The following is a 22,039-nucleotide window of genomic DNA, read 5'->3' as shown; positions in this document are numbered from 1 at the left end:
TATTGACCCTTTTAGACAGTAACCATTGTACCTTTTAAGTAACAAAGCATTATAATAGATATAAGGTAAAATCAAGAAATTTTGTCAGTGTATTCCAATTGGTGTCTATAAAAGTCATGAATTTCAAAAAGGTAAAGCCACATGTCAACTATAGCTCTGAGCCTATAATTTTAGGCAAAGCAATTTAAATATGACATTTTCAAGTGTCCCTAAGTTTGTGGTCAATGACACCTTGTAAGACATAATTAGAACTGAAACATGTCCTGTATCTAAGCTTTCGGATGTACAGTTTCTTTTACAAACGCACGCACACACGCACATAAGGGCCTACGGATGACCTGTTTGGACATTTATCTTCATGAATATATCAACTCGACTTCACTAATTTTTCAAACAACATATTAAGTTCATGAACTTAAAGCGTTTATGTAAACAATTTTACGAATTCACTAGTTGAATTGCACGAATCTTCATGAATTCACGACTCAAACTTCATGGATTCAACTTTGGGAACTTAATTCAGAATTTTTGTTCACGAAAAAGAAAATGTTAAAATCATTGAAATAAAAAATGATCAAAACATGGATTTATGAAGCTTGTGTGTGAAGTTAAATTGTGGAAATCCTGAAATCGTGAAGAATTAACGATTTCTAGGCAATGCTGCATTTGAAATATCTATGGCTGATCGGACCGTTATATGCCCATATATCATTTTGTAATAATAATAATAATAATAATAATAATAATAATAATAATAATAATAATAATAATAATAATAATAATAATAAAGACCTTATTTAACGAGAGAACTCATATGAACACCATATCAATCTTCCATGAGACCCTCAACAAGGAACAAAATAAATTAAACATATTCAAACTATTAAAGTACATAAATATTAATACATATATACATGATATTATCAATTTGTAGACATCGATGTTTGATAATATCTAAAGTATAAGGTTTTAAAATGGTTCACAGATTTTGAAATAGTTTTTATCTAGGATTTCTATACACTTCTGCAAACGAAATGGTCCTTTAGTTTAATTATATGATACCTTGCCCAGGGTGTGAAGAAGTATTGGTAGATAGATAACTGTTTTAAGATGTTATTTTTAATCTTGACCCAATTAAGTTTGTTGATAAATGACGTCAGCACGAGATATCACTATCTCTTCACATTAGATCTTTATTATTTAATATATAGAAAGATCAAAGCCCTTGTTTCAGATAACTATAAATCAATCAATGGTTACATGGTTAGAAAAAAACCGATCAATTTTGACAAGCTAACGAGAGCGAAATGTTAACATATTGACATTGTTAGGTCAGATCAATGTGAATCACCAGTGCATACAGAGCTTGCTGGTGATAGAATTAAATATTGGCTTACTTAGTATATTGACAGTGGACTTATTTTTACCTTTTGTAGCAATACTTACAATGTAAACTGTGAAAAAATTCAATTAATTGTTTGTTGCGAAAACACATTAAATACATTTTTTTTATTTAAAGCACTTTGAAAGGTATTCTTCATGTTTTAATAGCCTTTCTAATAATAAACTTCATAGACAAGGAATGGCAACGGTTACATATCAAAATGCACGTAAGTGTCTTCTTATAATATTTAAAAATATATATTTTTTATAATACAAATATGTTTTTCTAAATTATAAACACTCTTGTAGTATAATCTGCCTTTGTACAAAAGTGTTTGGTACTAAAATAGATATACGGCTGAGAGTATCAGATTAGATTAGAGCCATTCTGTATCGTATTTAGAGTCTCTACTTTATATACAACCATACTTCCTGATGTTACATACATATTGCCTAAAAGATTTTCAGGTAGCTACGGAACGTCAGCGTTTCTACTCAGGTGCTTGTTTGTGCACGGAGGAGCATCTGAGGACTCCACTGTTAAAATAAACAGACGCCAAAGGATTGTCACAATGCTAAGAATGACTTAAAACCAAGCGAAACAGAAACAAATAATAATAAAATAAGATTACAATATGTAAATAAAAAGAATTCAAATAAATAATCAGATAGGATTTAATAAATAATCCCAGGAAGCATCCTCTTATAGATGAAACAAGCCTCAGTGTGTCATTATGACTAAGCTATAAAATAATTTGAAAAGAAGAATTTAAAAAAAGAATGTGTTATCGAACTGTCTAACCAATGATAAACAGATTTTATTAATATTGCTTATTATAAAATAAAGTTCATGCTGTATATATTAACCTGATTCACCTGATTTTCCTGTCCAACTGGCTTTTTAAGTATTCACAATAATGTAATCGATAGTTTACCTATAGTCAGAATCAATACTTGTCAACATGGAAACTAGGACAAGTCAACATCGTCAAGTCTGTAAAGATAAACATATCAGGTGTTCCGTGTATATATACACTAAATAACTTTTTCAAAATCGTTTGTTTTAACAGATAATAAAATTGCGAATGTTCGTTCTCATTTATGATAGATCACATTTTATAAGTGGTATTATTTTAATAGACTATCTCATAAATGAGTCCTCCGCAGGTAAATATAAATGAACATAACGTCTTCAAATATTGTAACACAATTCAAAGGCACATTTAGGCTCAAATGATATCGTCATTATTTTTAGAGCTTTGTATATATTAGGTATTTATTTGCTTTCTTTGCATTCTAGAAATTAGTTCACATAAAGTGATTTGATATTTTGTATACATTTTGTGTCCTTTATCATTAATAATTTTATAGTCAACGCTCTTTTTAAAACATATTTATGTGTGAGGTCTAATGTACAAACCTTTATTTGTACTTATTACAATTATGATGTACGCACCAATCCAATAAATAAAAATATAAAATTTACTTTCTCATAAAATGATTTTATTGATCCGAAATTAAAGCTACTTTGAAAGACAGTATTAATAAATAGCATGGCAACTGAAACTTGATGATATTATCATATTAAACCTGACCTGAGATTGACCTCATTTTAAACATATTGTTTTCGCATTTCTTTTCACTACAAAAAATTCAATGGTGTAGCAGACAACACGATATACTAGGATGCTTTTGCAGGAAAATTTCATATTTTAAAGATCACGATCCGCCTTTTTATTTAGTTGCCATATCAGTCAGTATTCTATCTTTAAGAACATATGCCTCGCATGGTCTCGGTGGTATCATATACTCACCATTTACAGTTTTTACTGCGGGGTATATATTTTCTGTCATACAGAAGGTACACATCTGAGGCATTGACAATAGTTCATTGTATTAGATCGATATGACTCGATATGGTCGAGTGTTTGTGTTGCATTCATTGAACGCCCCCTTTCTGGAACAGGACCGCATATTGCGGCGCATAAATCCGAATCCGTACAGGCTATACATATTGTTTTGTCCGACCTTTGAATATCTTCTCATATTATGCGAGCGGGTGGTCTTTAATTATCTTATCTCAATTTAATATAATCTGCTAATTTAAAAATCAGTCAAATTTACGGTATTAAAAGGAAAAGGAGTGACATCCGCCATTTACCGCAACGTTAGGCGTAAGTTATCCGCCTTGATATGCTTGATTTTTGTTTTAATTTTTCTAGAACTCTCTTTATATCACTCAGTACATGGAAAACTTTCATATTTCCTAGTTATGAATACCAGATGAGTGCCTAAAATATTTATCTATGGATCATGTTTTAATATTCCATTTTTCAGTTAGGCAAAATCAGTTGGACCATACTACTAAATTGTCTGTTTTCTCCATGTTTACAAATCAAAACACGAATACGCTCGTTATAATGCCGCCTTTTGTAACACTGCAAAACGTCCGTACTGCAAAACGTACGTATACGGACGTTTTGCGGCCCATATCGTCCACATTTTCCTGACGTACATTTTGCGGCAAAAAGGCATGGTCCTGCCGCATAACGTCCATATTATAAAATTTATATAAATTTCGTTAATTTTGACCAGTTATTATCAGGTGTTTTTGTGTGTTAATTTCAGCTCACCTGAGTATGCGCCTGTCTGTCTGTCTGTCCGTCCAAATTTAGCTTGTTACCAATCTAGCATCCACATACCCTAAGCAATATGGCCAGAGTTATTTGCCCTTGAATTACAATATCTGTTATATTTCACATTGTTACCACTCCAACGCTTTCATTTCTTCTTCAATCTTGACGATTTTCAAGAGAATATCTATGACCATAAAATCCCTCTAAAGTTAGATTATAGGTTAAATCTAACAAAAAAAAAAAAAAAAAAAAAAAAAAAAAAAAAAAAAAAAAAAAAAAAAAAAAAAAAAAAAAAAAAAAAAAAAAAAAAAAAAAACGCGCTATATTTCACCTTGTTAGTGCTTTCGTTTCTTCTCCATTCTTAAATTTTTTTATACAGAATATGTATAACAATAAGGTCTCGATCAAGTTCATTTATGAGCTAAGAGGATTCCCATCCCGACCCCGCTCCCCGCGACGAAAGCTCTCTTGCTCAATTATGACTAGGCGACTTAAAGGCCCTATCTCCATGACAATATAGCTCTCTCGCTCAAATATGACTACGCTGTCAAAAGTCCCCATCCATCCCCCGTAAAAATGAACGGTAGAACCATACCTCCATAGTCAACAAGAACACAAAAAATCATCCCCACTTCTTGATGCAATTATATGAAAAGCTATTGTCAAAAGCAAAGCTTAATTTTAATATTTTTTGTCATTCACTCAGTCCAATCCCTGGTTTGTCCGTCCGTATAGCCGTCCTTTTCTGTATGTCTATAAGATTACATTTATTTCAATATCATCATTTTTATATCTCTGCTGCTGCTTCTGCTTGGTTCCATTCCATAAAAAATCTATTCAAAAACATCCTCAGCTTAAGCATATTTCTTTTTTTAAATAAAAAAGTCAGAATTATATAGGATCACAAAAATATTGCACTTTAATGTTTATTTCGTCATATCTTTACCTGAAACAATATGAAAGTGACAGAACCAATAAAAGTAACGTTTATAATGAATATATTTTAATACAGAAAATATTGAAGATATGCGACGCAAATACACACTCCCACCGCAAAACGTACCAAGTACGATATGCACCGCAAAACGTCCACATGTGTACGATATGCGATGCAAAACGTCCACACGCGTACGTTTTGCGGTACGGACGTTTTGCGGTGTTACACCGCCTATAGATACATGTCAACACGTGTAAACAATAAACCGTGAACGTTATATCCGGACGATACCTGATAGGTGACAAAAATAACGGGAACAAAATTCTGAAAAAAAAAAAGTAATCAATTGTAGTCGAAGGGGAAAAACTCATGCCGAAAACGTTGCGGCGATAAGCGGATGTCACTCCTTGTCTTTTTTATAATACCGTAAAATTTGACCAGTTTTAAAAGAGACAGATTGGGTTCAATTGATAATATATATTTTTGAGGCCATATACTCGGATAATAGTAAAAGATATTTAGATGTAGCAGAAAAGTTTTTTAAAACTGTTACACGATCGACAATATACTCCGCAATCTGCGGTCCCGTTCTCGAGTTCCTATGCCTTTCCTGGTTGATCTTGCTTTTCATATTTTATCGTGCCCGGAAAACTTGATATTGACATGAACATAAGTCTACAATTTTTATAGGTTATACCAATAACATGTGTATATATTTATTTATTCATTTAATATTTCATTTATTATTAATAACAATTTGTTTACAAGCAGTGGCACCTTACTGTTCTTTTTGTGCACCCATGACTTCAACGATAATTAGCTAAGCAGAGCATCGGTGTTATGAATTTAATACGATAGTATAAGGTTATTATACAATACTGATTTTCTAGATCAATACATAATCTAACAAAACTATATTGGATGAGGGGCTTGTCGAGTTAGACACAGGTTTTGCAACCTTGTACGAGTACAATAGAGTCAGTATTGCTTTAAAAAATGATCTCATTATTTCACACTACCATTTTTGAAATTTTGACATAACTGCATGACTTCAAGTACAATAAGGATATGAGAAGGATTTTGGACTCCCGAGAATAAACACGTGGTACAAAATGGGGTACCAATGCATTTAATAGAGATATTTCAAACTCTGAAAATAAAAATGAGACTATATTTTGTACAATATGCATTTGATATAGATATTTAGACACTGGAACCGAAAACGAGACTGAATTGATAAAATTGTTTCGACAAATTATTTCTATTGAAGCACGTGATGTAAAATGCTGATACGTTATTGGTTATATTTTATGTACGATGTGGAATAAATACTCTTGTCGAAAAAGAAATACAATATCAAAATAAGAATACTTAAATTAATTTCACATACAACAAGTGTAATTACTATTTTGCATTTGGTGCTGTAATATTCTAATATAATACATTAACAGCGCGAATGTGATATTTCGATTTAATGTACCCCACAAAAAGGATTAAACGTGTCATCTAATTTAATCATATCTTATACAAACGTTGACTTTTAGGATTAATGCAAATAAAATATTAAATTACTAATGCAACATTTCGTTAACTGTTTTGATTTTTAATAATCCAAAACAAGTACAGTTTTTCAAATGGCTGTCAAATGGTATTTTCACAATGTTTCTGATTGCCGGTCATTTTCTTTATCAATAATATTATCGAATTACACTTTATTTCCCGCTTGATGTCCAGTAAATACCTGTAATTCTTATAATGCTTATAGCACAATACTGAATATTCACATCAAATTTCACGTAGTAGAACTACTTTCAATCTTTGTTGTTTCCAGGTTGATTTTGGAAAATCAACAATGTGTTACGATTGATATTATTCGGTACGGATTTTATACGCATTTGTTCAAAATTGATATGAATAGTTTATAAATTACAAGAACTGTCTGAGATACTTTTTGGAATAAATAAAAATACATTTTCTAATTTTCATAGAGGGAGGCACCGGTTTCGCAACGTATAACAGTCAGCAGCCGCCTTCATATACACAGCCTGGCTATGCTCCGTACCAGCAGGGTCATCCCGTACCAGTTCACGGTCAAAGTAATGTTGTAGTTGTCTCACAGCCTGGTGTACAGGGAGTCAGAGGAACATGTCCATACTGCGGTGTATGTTTTTGCTGTCCTTATATATAATTAATTTCTGATAATAAGACACATTTCTTTAAATATTTGAGCAATAGATTTGAGTTTAATCATGCCATTATTTAAACAATTCTTGAATTTAGATATTTTATTGAATTTTTTTGTTTGAAATATTGGAATAATTTTATGAATGTATGTTTTGCAGCTTGGGTTTGCAAGGTCCGACTACTCTACAATTGGTATACTGATCGCTATACTGTTTTTTCCTCTTGGTATAATCTGCTGTTTGATGATGACGGAGCGTCGATGCACTCACTGTCGAGCTAAAATATAGACTTGTTATCCTGCATGCTATTTCGTTGTCTGTGATATCTTTTTACCTTTTTGACAAATTGCAGTGCCTTTATTAGAACAATTAAAGCTCAACCTTTTAATATTATTACTGATACTAGCTGGATTGCACACAACCAATAACATGTTATTGTTATAGACAAAATCTACATATAATCAAGCATATATTAACAATAACTTATTCGTGTCAGCAACCGATGATATTTTATAAAGAATCATGATGTAAAATTTACTATAACAATAATAATGACTTGTTACTTAAACGTACGTCCAAAATTGTGCATTTTCGCTTAAACTTGTTTAATTTCGTCTCTGCAAAACATAATAAAGATTGTTTCCAAATTAACAGTTTGTATTTGTATCTTAACCCGTAAAAATGGTTTTGTAGAGACTTAAAGATTTTTGTCATGGAGATTTACAAAGCACAGTTATCGATTGGTAAACAACTGATGTTAAAAATCAATAGAACTGTCGAATGGGGCAATGATACAGAACAAATAAATATATTATTCGTGACACTTATCTGTGCTGTATCGGTACGCTTAATTGATCATAATAATTGCAAAATCCGCTTATTCTAGGTCATGCCACCATTTCATAAACACGAACTTTTCAATTATTTTATTGATTATTAAGAGATTCTTTTTATGTACTTTCGCATTGATGTAATGTTCACTTCTTATAATTATTGAACTTACAAAATGCCACTTTAAATACTTGAAAATTTTACTTTAAAGACACTAATTAATTTCGCTTCATGTGAAATGATATCGAGGCTTTCATCACAGAAGTTGGTTGGCGAGTTATCTGGATTTTGTGAGGTTAGAAACATATGGTTATTATTTAATATTAAATGAGACATTTGTAATATTGATATGAAACAAACTATATTATTACATGTGTAAAAGATGAGTTTTGATTCTTTAAAGTTAAATTATACTTAAATTTATGTCACGATTTTAAACTGTTTACTTTTTAGGGGAGCTACAGAATCAAAGTGGACATCAGGTGAAATTAAACAACTAATTCGTAAAGGTCTTTTCAAACAGGCTAAGCTTTAAATAGTCGAACTTCGGATACAATCATCTGCTTAGCATCAAAATTCTGTCAGAATATCAGTCAAGGTGACTCAACTTTAAATCGACTGTCAATCCTTTATAATTCTTTCTGTGAAACAATAGATAATGGAACGGAAATTAGAATCGTTTTTCGTGACATCAACAAAGCTTTTGATCGGGTATGGCACAAAGGACGTATTACTAAACTGTCAGATGTTGGAATTCCCGGTGATTTACTTCTTTACTTATCCTTCGGAAGACATGAGCTGAAATGGTCTTCTCAAATTCATATCCGACTTACTAGTTATGATTTTAAAAGTCAAACATGATCTATACAAGTGCTGAAATCTATTGTTACAAAGTTATAGCTACCATGAAATTGAAAATGAAATTTCGCCGTGCATATCCAGTAACGCAGAATGTGCAATTATCGTAAAAGTAACGCCGAATCTGTGCAACGCTATTGCCAAAACGAATAACACAGTAAGTAAACAAACCAAACTATCTTATCAAAGTTAAATTAAAAGAAACATAAGCGTACGGCTGTTATGAAATTATACTTTTACCAGCATAATATTTTTACAGGAATACGTTTACTTGTTTAGATCATTCGTGAGAAAGTCAACCTGATTACCGTTTTGAAGGTGACTTTTGTGTTTCGTTAAATAAATATGTACATTTAACACATTAAAAACATTGTTTTTTCAATTTCTGTATATCTTAGACATTTGGCAAACTACAAGTGTCGTATAACAATAGAAGGAAGCTGGTAAAATAGGATTCAGCTATTTTTAATGAGATAACCGCCGTTGCTTCAGTGCTCCATTCACGAATTCGGCGTTACCTTCTAAAATGGTATCAATTACGTTTGATCTGCTAAATAAAGTGTAATATGACACGAGTAGATTGAAAAATATCTCAGGTATACCGCATATAAAAATCATAAAGTACTATGTACTTTATTGTATTTAAAGATATCAAGGAAACTAAAAATCGCCATCAATACGCTAATGAGGTCGTCATTTTCACGAATGATCTTGAAAAATAAACATTTTCATGGAAATACTTTTGATGAGGTATAAAGTATACATGTAATGTCTCAGCAACCGTATGCGCTAACTAATTGCTTCCAAATTTGTATACAAATAAAGATATTGGTCCATTTACTTATCGCGGTGCTCGTTTTAGCCAATAAATTGCACAGTTCTGTGTTACTTTTGCACAATTCCTACGTTATTTACACATTCTAGCGGTACTGGATATACACGTTGAATTTGATTTATATAATTTCCTTAACGTTAGCAGGAGGATATACACATAGTAAGCAAATGTATGCGAGGCCTTCAAGCAGACCGCTCTTATATTGGCAAGAAAGACACTAAGACCCATTGACTGCCCGACCCCTTACAATATTAAGATAACTTTTAAACCCATTGACTCTTAGATCTCTTTTACATGACTTTTCGACCCCTAGTTGGTAAGACCTTTCGACATATTGTTTCTCAGCTCTTTTCCATTATGCGGAGAGCTAAGTATGCTTAGTTGGACTAGTCAAAAGACGCTGGTAGGTATATTTTTCTGTTTGCTCGTGTGAGTTTCTACAAGTCTGTATTGCATTCTGGTTATTTGCAGAATTTGATGATAATGTTCGGTTAGGTGTCTAACATAACATAGGTGAGCGGAGAATTGTGTCTATAATTATCAATAATTTAGAAAGTGTGTCAAAACAACACATGTACGATGTTAAATAAATACTGACAATGCTGCAGGTTTGTTTTCTGTCTGGATAAATTTAATTTTGGTAAAAATCTTATACAATGGGTTAAAATCTTTTACACTGATATATCAAGTATAGTTATCAATAATGGACATTTTTCGGAGCCTTTTAATATAGAAAGGGGTGTTCGTCAGGGATGTCTATTATCATCTTCATTATTTACTTTATGTATAGAAATATTATCAAATTTCATAGAAAAAGATAGCGAAATTAAAGGAATAGAAATCGCGAACAAAACAATAAAGCAATCTTTTTTGCAGATGATGCAACATTTGTTAATGATGGATCAGTGAAGTCTTTTGAAAAACTTGTATATGTCAAAACGGAATGTAGCAAAATCTCTGAATTAAAACTTAATACAAAAAAATCCACATTTCTACGAGTGGGATAGCTCACAAAAAGTGATGAAGAACTTTGTAAACATAAAAAATTCAATTGGACATCTGATTCAGCAAAAACTCTAGATATTCTTATCTCGTCTAATTACAAAATAAATACAGATATAAATTTAGAACCAAACTTAGAAACTTTTGTATTTGCTTAAAACAATGGCAACACAGAAAACTGACTCTTATGGGTAAAGTGATGGTAATAAAAACATTTGCCTTACCTAAACTGTTATATCCATTTTCAGTAAAATATTAAAACTTAATGTTAAAAATGAAGGCTTAAAAATGATCGATATAAATACCTTTTTAAATGTAGTAAAGGCAAATTGGGTCAAACGATTATATAAATGAGGACAATAAAGGATTATGGAAACTTTTTATAAATCAAAAGATAAAACAGTATGGAAATGACCTTATATTTGACTGTAATCTTTCAAAATCAGATATCAATAAGCTACTTTTTCATAATTCATTCATTAACAATGTGATTTCGTCATGGTTTCATATTCAACAAGAACACAATAATAACAAGAGCACCGCTAGGCGGAGCATTATATGCCCGAAAGTGATTTTTTTAGTAAAGATGAAGCATTTGTAAGACATTGGAATTAAATAAAGTATTACCTCCTTCAAATAACAATCCTCCTATGAAGTTTGAATATTGTGGTCCAAATGGAACTTAAGAAACTGTTTTCAGTTTTAAAGTAATAGTGACCATGATCTTTGACCCCAAAATCAATAGGGGTCTTCTACCCAATATGGACAATCATCCAATGAAGTTTGAACACAGTGAGCCAAATGAAACTGAAGTTATGTTCCAAAAACTGTTTAATAGTGACCTTGACCTTGTGACCCCAAAATCAATAGGGGTGTTCTACCTTATATGGACACTCATCCTATGACGTTTGAATATTGTGGGCCCAATGAAACTTAAGTTATGCTCAAGAAACTGATTTCAATTTCAAAGTAATAGTGACCATTACCTTTGACCTTGTGACCCCAAAATCAATAGGGGTCTTCCACCCAATATAGACAATCATCCTATGAAGATTGAACACTGTGGGCCAAATGGAACTTAAGATATGCTCCGGAATCAGTTTTCAGTTTTAAGGTAATAGTGTCCTTGACCTTTTACCTTGTGACCCCAAAATCAATAAGGGTCTTCCACCTAATATGGACAATCATCCTATGAAGTTTGAACACTGCTGGCCAAATGGAACTTAAGATATGCTCCGGAAACTGTTTTCAGTTTTAAGGTCATAGTGACCTTGACCTTTGACCTTGTAACGTAAAATCAATAGGGGTCTTCTAAACAATATGGAAAATCATCCTATGAAGTTTGAACACTGTGGGCCAAATGGGACTTAAGTTATGCTCCGGAAACTGTTTTCAGTTTTAAGGTCATAGTGACCTTGACCTTGTGACCCCAAAATCAATAGGGGTCTTTTACCCAATATGGACAATCATCCTATAAAGGTTTACTATTGTGGGCCAAATGGAACTTAATTTATGCTCCGGAAACCAAATTGCTAACGGAGGGACGGACGAGCAGACGGACGCCAGGGGGTATAACATAATATACCCGAAATTCTTTCGGGCATATAAAAATGATAACCATAAACATATAAAATGGAATAATTCAAATATTAAAATTGATAATAATTTGGTGTACTATAAAACATGGCATAATAAAGGTTTTCTATATTTAGAACATCTATATGATTATAGGAAAAATGAACTCTACAAATTTGAAGACCTTAAAAACATCTATGGTATGGAAAATGCTGAGTTTTTGAAATATTACACGCTTGTGAATAGTATACCAAAATGATATCTTGATAGTCTAAAATCTACAAGAAACTATAACGAAGTACTAGCTACAAAAGAAATATTAAATGATGAATTTGAATTTTAAAGTGCTAAAACCTTCAGGCGTCATGTAACATTTGCATGCTATTTTTCCAAGTCAGTTTATAATCCAATCCTATATAGCGTCGTGGAGGCCGGGCATTGTAAACAATCCTGGGGTTGTAAACAAACCAATAGCAGGGATATTGTGACATCTGAGGGTTCATGTTTCTATGCAATACTCTAATTATACAATTTCTACAACATCAATTATTTTCGATGTATTTTTGTAAACATGAAACGTTCAACATGGGAATTAATATTATCTATAGTAAGTATTCATTGAACCTTTTTATTAAACACTGCTGCTGATGACTGTCATCGCGTGGTATGGATGTATTTTGCTGATTTCATTTCTATTGACAACATTTAACTTTCATTTTCGTCTTTGTATTGTTTGCGCATGCGTTTATTTAATCTTGGTCATAGTTTAATAGTCGAATTTGTATTATTATGCGGATCGTATTACCGGCTCTTTTATTTACAATGCGCATGTGCATCAGCTCTGTCCCGGCTCCCTAGCATGCATTATACATGTATATCGGCTCATCTCCGGCTCCTTTACATGTACTGCGCATGAGCACCGGCTCGGACACGGTGACTGCACATGCGCGCTATCAGCTCGGAACGCCCAAAGTCAGTTCCGAGCAGTTGTTTTCTAGATTTTCTTCTGAGCACAAGCATTGTCTCATTTCACTTAGAAAATTGTCTTAAATAATAAAATTTCTGAATTTGAGGTAAATTTAATTTTATGTCCAGCTTTTGGAAACATTTATTCCAAAATATTCAACTTCTTAACTCCGTTTTTATTTCGAGGTCTGACAGTCCGCGTAGAAGTCAAACTTTCAATATTATTGATAAATTGTTGCACCTTTTAATTCTTAATATAATGGTTAATCAAATACATTATTTTAACTGTTTATCGATAGTGTAATGATTGTGTTAAACTACGACTCCTCAGCCGGTGACATTTATTGTTAGTCACCGTCATCAACCATAGAAAGACAAGAGTGTGTGTCTTCGTCTGAATTTCGACATCAACAATCATCACTCGAGATCATAGAACAACAAGGACCCTGTTTTAATAGAAAGCCTTAGCTAAGGTAATAATGATAATAGAGCCCAGATTGCATTAAATTTCTACCCAGGAAATCCTTTGGTCCTTGAAAGGTCCCGACCACATTTTAGTTACAGTCAAGCAAGTCTTGAGGGTCTAGGTTGGTCGCATGAGTTTTACACACGTCCTGACGGGCACGTTTTTGCGAACCACGGGCAGGTGGCAATGACACCTTGGGTACGACAGTCTTCAAACATAGACCCTCGGGATAAATGACAAGATAATTTTAATGATGGTCCAGCTCATAGATAAAGAGATACTACAGATGTGTCCATGGCACATAGAAGTAGAATAAATGATTACAATTTTAACAACCCTATGAACAGGCTCATTTAAACCGAGCCTGCAACATTTTCAATTTTGCCGTGTTGGGCTTTCTTTAGGGATTCTGTATTTATCTATTTTATTTAGATAACAGACAAGCATATCCTGAGACAGATAACAGCTATAATTCTCAAGTTTCTATGGCGCCTAGAAATTTGAATGTAGGACATTATGGTAATGCCCAACCTTTGATACGCCCAATGGTACCAGCTACATATGATGGTACCACTTCATTTGAAAATTATTTGAGACAGTTTGAACAAGTGGCCAGAATAAATAGATGGTCCAACATTGATTAAGCCATGAATTTATTGATTAATTTGGGAGGAAATGCTCTCGGTGGTCCCTTAAGTGATGAACAAAATGACTATGATCGAGTAAAAGAAATCTTACGAGAAAAGTTTGAACCCAACAACCGAAGTAGTCTCTACAAAGCACAGTTCCGAAGCGGAAGACAGAGGAGGAATGAAACAATCCAAGACCTTGCATCTAGCATTAAAGAATTAACCAGAAAATCATTCCCAGGAGCTACATACTTAAGTGAGAACAAGAAGCTATCACATACGTCTTGCAGTGAATTGAGATTTTATGTACAACAATCTATACCAGAGACTTTACAGAAAGCCGTATTAATGACACAGGAAAGTCAGTTATTTCTACAAGAAAGAAGAAAAAGTATGAGTTTCAGTCGTAGTATTAGAAATGACGACTACAATCAAGCATTTCAGCACCTTAGTATTGACAATATAGAAGATAGGCTAGCAAAAATAGAAAATAGCACTCAACAACCAAACAAGTCAGCTAAAAATAAGAGTCACATTACTTGCTTTCATTGTGGTAAAAATGGACATATGCGCAAAGACTGTGATAGTCGAGACAAGAGAGCAGATTTACCTTATAATAGATATCATAACACACAGAATTTCAACCAGTACAGACATAATCAGAACAGATCAGCATTTAGCCAGAGCTATAACAACACAATGCCAAAACCAACTAAGTATCAGGAAAACTTCAACAGGCTGTAACTGAGGGTCAAGATACAGCACTTAGTTTCAAACGACCCACAAATTATAATGGAATGTATATGACTGTGAAAATTTATGACACAATATTAGAAGCACTAGTTGATACTGGTTCCACTTGCACTATTATACAGCCAAGTTTATATTCAAAATTGGCCCAAAAATATAATTTGTCATCAAAAAGAGATGGTCATTCCAACTTAAAGTCAGCAGATGGTAAACCTATTCAAACTGATGGTATAATTGACCTAGATATTTTAATAGGACAACACAAATATAGACAAAAGACTGTTATTGCAGATGTTGAAGTACCTATGGTAATTGGATTAGATTTTCTACATGAAAATAAAGCTCAGTTGGACATTATAGGTCCATCTATTCTGTTACAGGGAGAAAAAGCAATCTTCAAATTAACGAAAAGAGCACCATCAATATATAAAATACAGTTAGCACAAGATACAATGGTACCTCCTGATAGATTTCAACATAGGTATGATAAAGGCATTTAAAATGATGTGTAGCAAAGGGGTTTTAATTGGAAAACCCTAAGTTAACCTTCATGATGATTTTATACCAGTCAGAGTACTGAACATTATTGATCAACCAATTAAATTGTATAAAAGTACAAAAGCTTGACAAATTGCATGTATACCGATATTACATTGTGAATCACCAAGTCATTATGTCAAGCAAAAAAAAATACAATAATGTATAATATACATGAAATTGCTCCCCGTCATTTAGCGCTCGCATCCGACAGACAAAAGAAACATTACGATCATCGCGTTCATACGAATACATACAACATAGGCGATAGTGTATGGTTGACCAATGAAACAAAAGTTAAAGGTAGAACCCCGAAATCAAAAAATCGATGGCTAGGTCCATATGTCATAATCGAAAAACTGTCAGAACTCAACTATAAAATTCAATTGAAAAATAAAACTCAGATTGTATATCATAATCGTCTGAAACCAGTTGTTACCAAAATGTAATAGATTTGTTTATATTTATATTATAGGATGTCATCTTAGCTCCTCAACCAAATAACAAAGTGCCATTACAGAAATATCTTCTGTGTGCATATGTGTGTAGAGAGTGCTGCATCGGATATGACAGAGGAGATCAATACAAAAGACATAGAGATGATAGGCATGAGACTTTTGTCATGTGTAGGTATAAGTGTGGTGTGACATTCCCTGTCTGTAGGCCGAGTAATTTGAAACGACACAAAGAAACAGGCAAAAGAGGCGAAAGAAAACAGAAGATTCAAAATAAAGAAAAAAGGGGAAGAACAAAGAATAGAATGTCACCTTACCACAGAGAGTATCAAAACAAATCCACAACAAAGTATTAAAAATAAATCAAAATCAAAACGTCGCATCAGTTAAAGAAAAGAATAAAGATAAATTAGAGCTACAACCTGTTTCCACACCTCACATCCAGCAAAACAAAGTAAACAATATATCAACAACATCTGTATGTCAAGAAACACAGAAATCTAATAATCATTTCGAACAGGACTTACTTATCCCTCATGTACAGACTCAATCAAACCGAGTCTGCAATTCTTATGTTATTTTGTTGTGATTAATGCTTTCGAGGGATCACTTTGTTTCCAGAATTTTGTACTTCACAACAGCAGGTGTCAAGTGCCGTGTGGCAGCCGTAAAAAGTTGCCCCGTACTTCACTTCAGTGTTGTTATATTTTCTGGTCCTTCGGGATCATTGATGCCATCACTATAAAGTGTTGAGAATTGAGTACCGCTCAAGCCGGTGCTAGGGGGCGTGAGGGACGTTGCACTTATTCATTATCTCTCATGTACAAACTCAATCAAACCGAGTCTGCAATTCTTATGTTATTTTGTTGTGATTAATGCTTCCGAGGGATCACTTTGTTTCCAGAAATTTTTACTGTCACCACCAGATTATGGTATCTTACTTCAAGAAGATGCAGACAAACCATTTGATCATAGTGAAACAAACATGCCAACATACAGCACTTCAATCAATAGTATTAAACCATTTGAGAATCCACTCGCTATCAACACAACTACAACATTAAACAACAACAACAATAACAACAACACAGAAAATGATGCAATAAATGAATATACGGTAACAGATGAAAATGTACATAATGAACTAGAAGTACTTTTAAATGACAGTAGTGAATTTCAAACGCAACAAATGGAAAAAAATAAAAACATACAGGAAAAAAAATTAAAGAACAAGAAACTGAACAAGAAACACAAGACATACGAAAGAGACACATTGAATTTAAACAAGGGTTAAAACAATTGAAATGCCAAGAAGAAAAATTATTGAAAGAAAAACAAGAAGAAATAAAACAACGACAGAAACAACAACAACTTAAGGATAGAATTGAAAGAAAACAACAAACTGCAGAAACAACAATAGAAACAACCACAGAAACAACAATAGAAACAACAACAGATGATTAAACCGTCTTTTAAGAATAAATACATACCGGGTTTTAAACCCCAAACAGAAAACCCCTCATGCATTTTATCCCAGAACTTTCCTTAAAAGGGGCTTTCCCCCCAGCCCTATATCAACAAAACCAAATGTTCAATTTAAAATAAAAACAAAAGCATTTAAATGCGTTACAAACCCTTTCCGTAGTAAAGGAAAAATAAATTAACCCCATACAAAAGGGGGCACGCGTTTAAAAAAGAAAGGAAACCCCATTTAGAAAAGGGGGATTTAATATATTTCTAGAAAAAATTTAAAAAACCGAAACCCATAGATCATGAAATAAAACAAATGTTTCATAAATAAAAAAACATTGATGAACCCTTAACAGGAATAATACAAAAACGGTACTGAATAAATTATTGAATATTTTAGGGATGAAGGGTGATTATTTGTTTACTATGAACTAGTGATGGTGTTTGGATTATTTATTAACTATGAACAGTGATGGTGTTTGATTATTTTATAAACTATGAACAGTGATATGTGTGTGATTATTTATAAACTATGAACAGCGAAAAGTATGTTGATTATTTATAAACTATAAAACTATAAAACAGTGATAGTGTTTGTTTTTTGGTTATTTTTCTTATATATATATATATATATATATATATATATATATATATATAGTATATATATATATATATATATATATATATATATATATATATATATATATATATATATATATATCTTAAAAAAAACACTCGCCCCTTAGCCGCTGTAGGTTTGACACTCACCTCGGGGCGTTGAATTATTATTCAGGGCGAGGAAGTCCGCCAAGGAATCCAATGCGGAATACCTATCCACGTGGCGCACGCACTAACTATCCCTTTAGAACGTAACAGATATCGCGCGCACGTAATAGTATCGCGTGGCCACGTGATAGCTATCGCATGCGGGTGTAATAAAGAAGAAAATCAAATGTCCCCTTTATGCCACCATAGATACTACCTTGGTGTTGCTTAGAATATTTCTTTAATCATTTATAAGACTTTAAGATTCTGAAAGAAACATGTCACAATTAATAACAATAAGAATGGACTCGCTGCACTAAATGCTGCACTTATTGTAACATGCAGAACATGGATATTCTATTAGTTGATAAATGACTCCTATTCAGAGGCAGGAATTTTTTGATTGGCCGGAAGTGACCTTAAAAGGGTATTATAGATTCTGAAAACACAGAACAATGGCCTGTAGCCAGTATACGGACGAACATAATTTTACTTTTTTTAGAACTTTATGGAAGAATGTAAGACAAATGTGCTTCGAGTATCCTTTCTTTTGTGTGTCGAACACATCTGTCTCATTTCCAATTTGTCGCAAATATGAATGTTTACGAGTATATCGGTCACACCTCGTGGGACAAATGTGCTCCGAGACAAATGTGCTCCGAGACAAATGTGCTCCTACAGGGCTTAACTGTTGTACATGTTTTAGTGTATCATGTGCAAATTGCTGTTGCCTTCTGTAGGCTTCTCCGCAATTAGTATATCCATCCATCCATCCATCCATCCATCTATCTATAAGTTGCAAAGACTTGTTTCACAATCGAGCTTAAATAAATATGTTTAAACCATATTCAATAGTATCCCTGCCAAAATCATTTGTTTTAACATCTTCACATCTGAGTTGCTTATTTTCATTACCATCCCAGAGGCCAAAAAGAATTGCATTGTTTGACCATATTGAAGTTGCTTCCGAGAATCAGTTTCCGTCAGTTCCTTTTCACAAAGCATAAATATACTGTTGAGGAGCTCTGTACCATTAGAACGGTCACGTTTTCCTTTCCTTTTTACAAACTTTAATGCTCAGAAACTATCTAGTTTGTTGCACAGCTGCCAGCTCATCTGCCTGCTTTTGGGTGCTGTAGAGTCAAGGTCAAGGTCAATATTACTAAAAATAGTAAATCTGTTTCCAGGCACTAAGTAGAGTAAGGAATGAAATATTTCAATTACACTTGGCGTATAGCAAGCTTATGTAAAGATCTTGCTTTTGATTGATTGCTTTTGGGTCTGCTAAGGTAAAGTTCAAGGTCAGTGTTACTAAAATTAGAAAAAAAGGTTTCAAGTCAATAACTATAGTTTGAAATAAGATATTTTTAAGAAATTTGGTGTAAAGCAAGTTTTTATAAAGACCTCACTTTTTTGGGCTTTTGGGCCTCCTAGGTTCAAGGTTACTGTTTTCTAAAAAAGAAAATTCATTTTTTATAATTTACATTTCACAAAGTATCATTCTTTATATTGTATTTTAACTACAACAGATTTTTCTACAATTGGTTAATTGAAAACCTGGTTTCGTGGCATTGTCATGTTTCTTGTTCTTATTATTATGTGTATAGTACAGATTTTAGAATAGCTTCTTTTCGACAGCTTTGAAAAAGGAAATGATTTATGAGATAAAGACTAAATCAGTTCATAGATTTGTTTGATAATTTATGACATTGGAGATAGATCTGTCCAGTGATATAAGACACTGGAGATAGATTTGTCTGTAAGTATATAACACTAGAGATAGATCTTTCCAGTTATGTATGAAATTTGAGATAGATTTGTCCAGTGATATATGACATTGGATCTTGATTTGTCAGGTGATATATAACATTGGAGATATATTTTTCTGTAAATATATGACATTGGAAATAGATCTGTACAGTGATATATGATATTGGAGATAGATCTGTCCGATGATATATGACATTGGAGATAGATCTGTCCGATGTTATATGACATTGGAGATAGATCTGTCCAGTGATATATGACATTTGAGAAAGATATGTCCAGTGATAAATCACATTGGCGATATATCTGTCCAGTGGTATATGACATTGAAGATGGATCTGTCCGATGATATATGACATTAGAGAAAGAACTGTCCAGTGATATATGACATTGGGGATAGATCTGTCCAGTGATATATGACATTGAAGACAGATCTGTTCAGTGATACGTGACATTGGAGATAGAGCTGTCCAGTGATATGTGACATTGGAGATTGATCTGTCCAGTGATATATGACATTGGACATTGATCTGTCCAGTGATATATGACATTGGAGATAGATCTGTCCAGTAATAATGACATTTGAACCAGAGTTCAGTTATACATGTATATAAAATTTGTCTTCATGCTGTAAAATCTATCTGCCACATTTAAAAATGCCATATTTTTATTGTGTAAATGAGTTTTATATGATATTAATTTTAGGTATGTATATATGTTTATAGTATTGCCCTTAATTATTTCCTCTTTCTTTTTTTTTGAGAAAATATTAAACTGTTGCTTTATTGCATTTGAAATAAAAATAAAAATAAAGGCAGTGTTTGTGAAAAATGTAAACACAGTATTTTTAAGTCATTTTAACAAAATATGCTCATGGTTTGTTATTGTGACCTCCTACAGTCTGTGTTTTGTTGTCAATACTTTCTTTAAACAACATTTTTTTCAACAAATACAAATGAACTGGATATTTTCTTACTTGCACATGAATGCTTCTTGGGTAATCCACAATCAAAGGTTTGCAAATTGTTCCGCACATTGGCCTAAGTAGGTTACAAAAGGGGTTATAAAAACTGTGAATTTCTGAAATAATCAAGGATTTTGTGTGGAGGCTAATAAGTAGGTAATATGTATTCATTTAAGGTCAGTCAGACAAAGGTCAAGGTCACTTGCTTTAGCCATTAAAAGCTTGTTGCACCAATAACTTGAGATCACTTTGATCTACAATCATGGTTAGGTTTTTAGTCAATTTTTAGTCAATTTGTTAAAGGTCACTGAGACATGGACAACTTAAACCTTGTGAACTTTAAACTCTTTGGTCAAGGTCGCTCGTGGCTATAACTTAACACTTAAAAGTGTTCAGTCCAAAGAGTTGGTGTGAAGGTTTGAGTGGTTAGTAGATGGTCGCTGTTGAATTTAAGGTTAGCCTATCTGCTTCATTGTTAAAGCCTAGTCTCAACCACAAAATGCCTTCAACAGGTCTTGGAATCTTAATTTATCTATTTCTTGCTGTTGATTTATTGCTGTTGCATATTTGATAGAAATCCCACTATTTAAACATAAAATTTGAATTTCTTATAGAGATCAACAAAGGCGCAACATTGAAACAGAAATATGTGCAAAAGATATTAAAAATATATCTTGAATGAATTGGAAATACATTTTTGTGTTATTTTAACCAACTTTGAGTCAAAAGCACTGCAACACTTCAATTTTGGATCATTTTTCACATTACAGAAAATCATTCTGGAAAGTAAATAATTTGAAATTTTGGCAGACAAGTTATTGGTCTAGACTTGAATCAAATGGAACATTAATCTTGAAAAAAAGTCAGTCATGTCAAACAATCTCAATGGAGTCCCTTTAAAGCCTAATGTATCTTAAAAACAAGCTGAAAATAAAGAAAACTGTGTTAATGGAGCATTTCCTGTTAATTTTTATAGATTGTTTTTGTATAAATGTAGAAATTCTTGATTTATGCATGTGTTTTTTGAAGA

The 22,039-nt window shown here is 32.8% G+C and overlaps 2 protein-coding genes across 2 annotated transcripts; both read left to right on the top strand.

Moving 5' to 3' along the window:
- The first annotated feature begins 1,293 nt into the window (after nt 1–1,293).
- LOC132751037 (membrane protein BRI3-like) lies at nt 1,294–7,790 on the top strand. The gene is made up of 3 exons (XM_060741134.1): nt 1,294–1,610; nt 6,945–7,117; nt 7,299–7,790. Exons 1-3 carry the CDS (start codon nt 1,583–1,585, stop codon nt 7,425–7,427), a joined length of 330 nt encoding a protein of 109 aa, XP_060597117.1. The 5' UTR covers nt 1,294–1,582; the 3' UTR covers nt 7,428–7,790.
- A 6,529-nt stretch (nt 7,791–14,319) lies between these two features.
- LOC132751033 (uncharacterized) lies at nt 14,320–15,045 on the top strand. Its single transcript, XM_060741131.1, has one exon. It carries the CDS (start codon nt 14,320–14,322, stop codon nt 15,043–15,045), a length of 726 nt encoding a protein of 241 aa, XP_060597114.1.
- The last annotated feature ends 6,994 nt before the right edge of the window (nt 15,046–22,039 follow it).

Source organism: Ruditapes philippinarum, unplaced genomic scaffold (genome assembly GCF_026571515.1).
Source record: "Ruditapes philippinarum isolate M1 unplaced genomic scaffold, ASM2657151v2 ctg2387_1_1_1_1, whole genome shotgun sequence".
Taxonomy (NCBI): domain Eukaryota; kingdom Metazoa; phylum Mollusca; class Bivalvia; order Venerida; family Veneridae; genus Ruditapes; species Ruditapes philippinarum.
The sequence above is the reverse complement of the archived record's forward strand: the minus strand, read 5'-3'. Positions and strand labels throughout refer to the sequence as shown.

Bases quoted from the DNA above. Each gene is read 5' to 3' on its own strand.
- LOC132751037 (XM_060741134.1), top strand. From the start codon at position 1,583: ATGGCAACGGTTACATATCAAAATGCAC. The intron at 1,611-6,944 runs GTAAGTGTCTTC...TAATTTTCATAG, and splicing joins GGTTACATATCAAAATGCAC to AGGGAGGCACCGGTTTCGCA. The intron at 7,118-7,298 runs GTATGTTTTTGC...TATGTTTTGCAG, and splicing joins GAACATGTCCATACTGCGGT to CTTGGGTTTGCAAGGTCCGA.
- LOC132751033 (XM_060741131.1), top strand. From the start codon at position 14,320: ATGAATTTATTGATTAATTTGGGAGGAAATGCTCTCGGTGGTCCCTTA.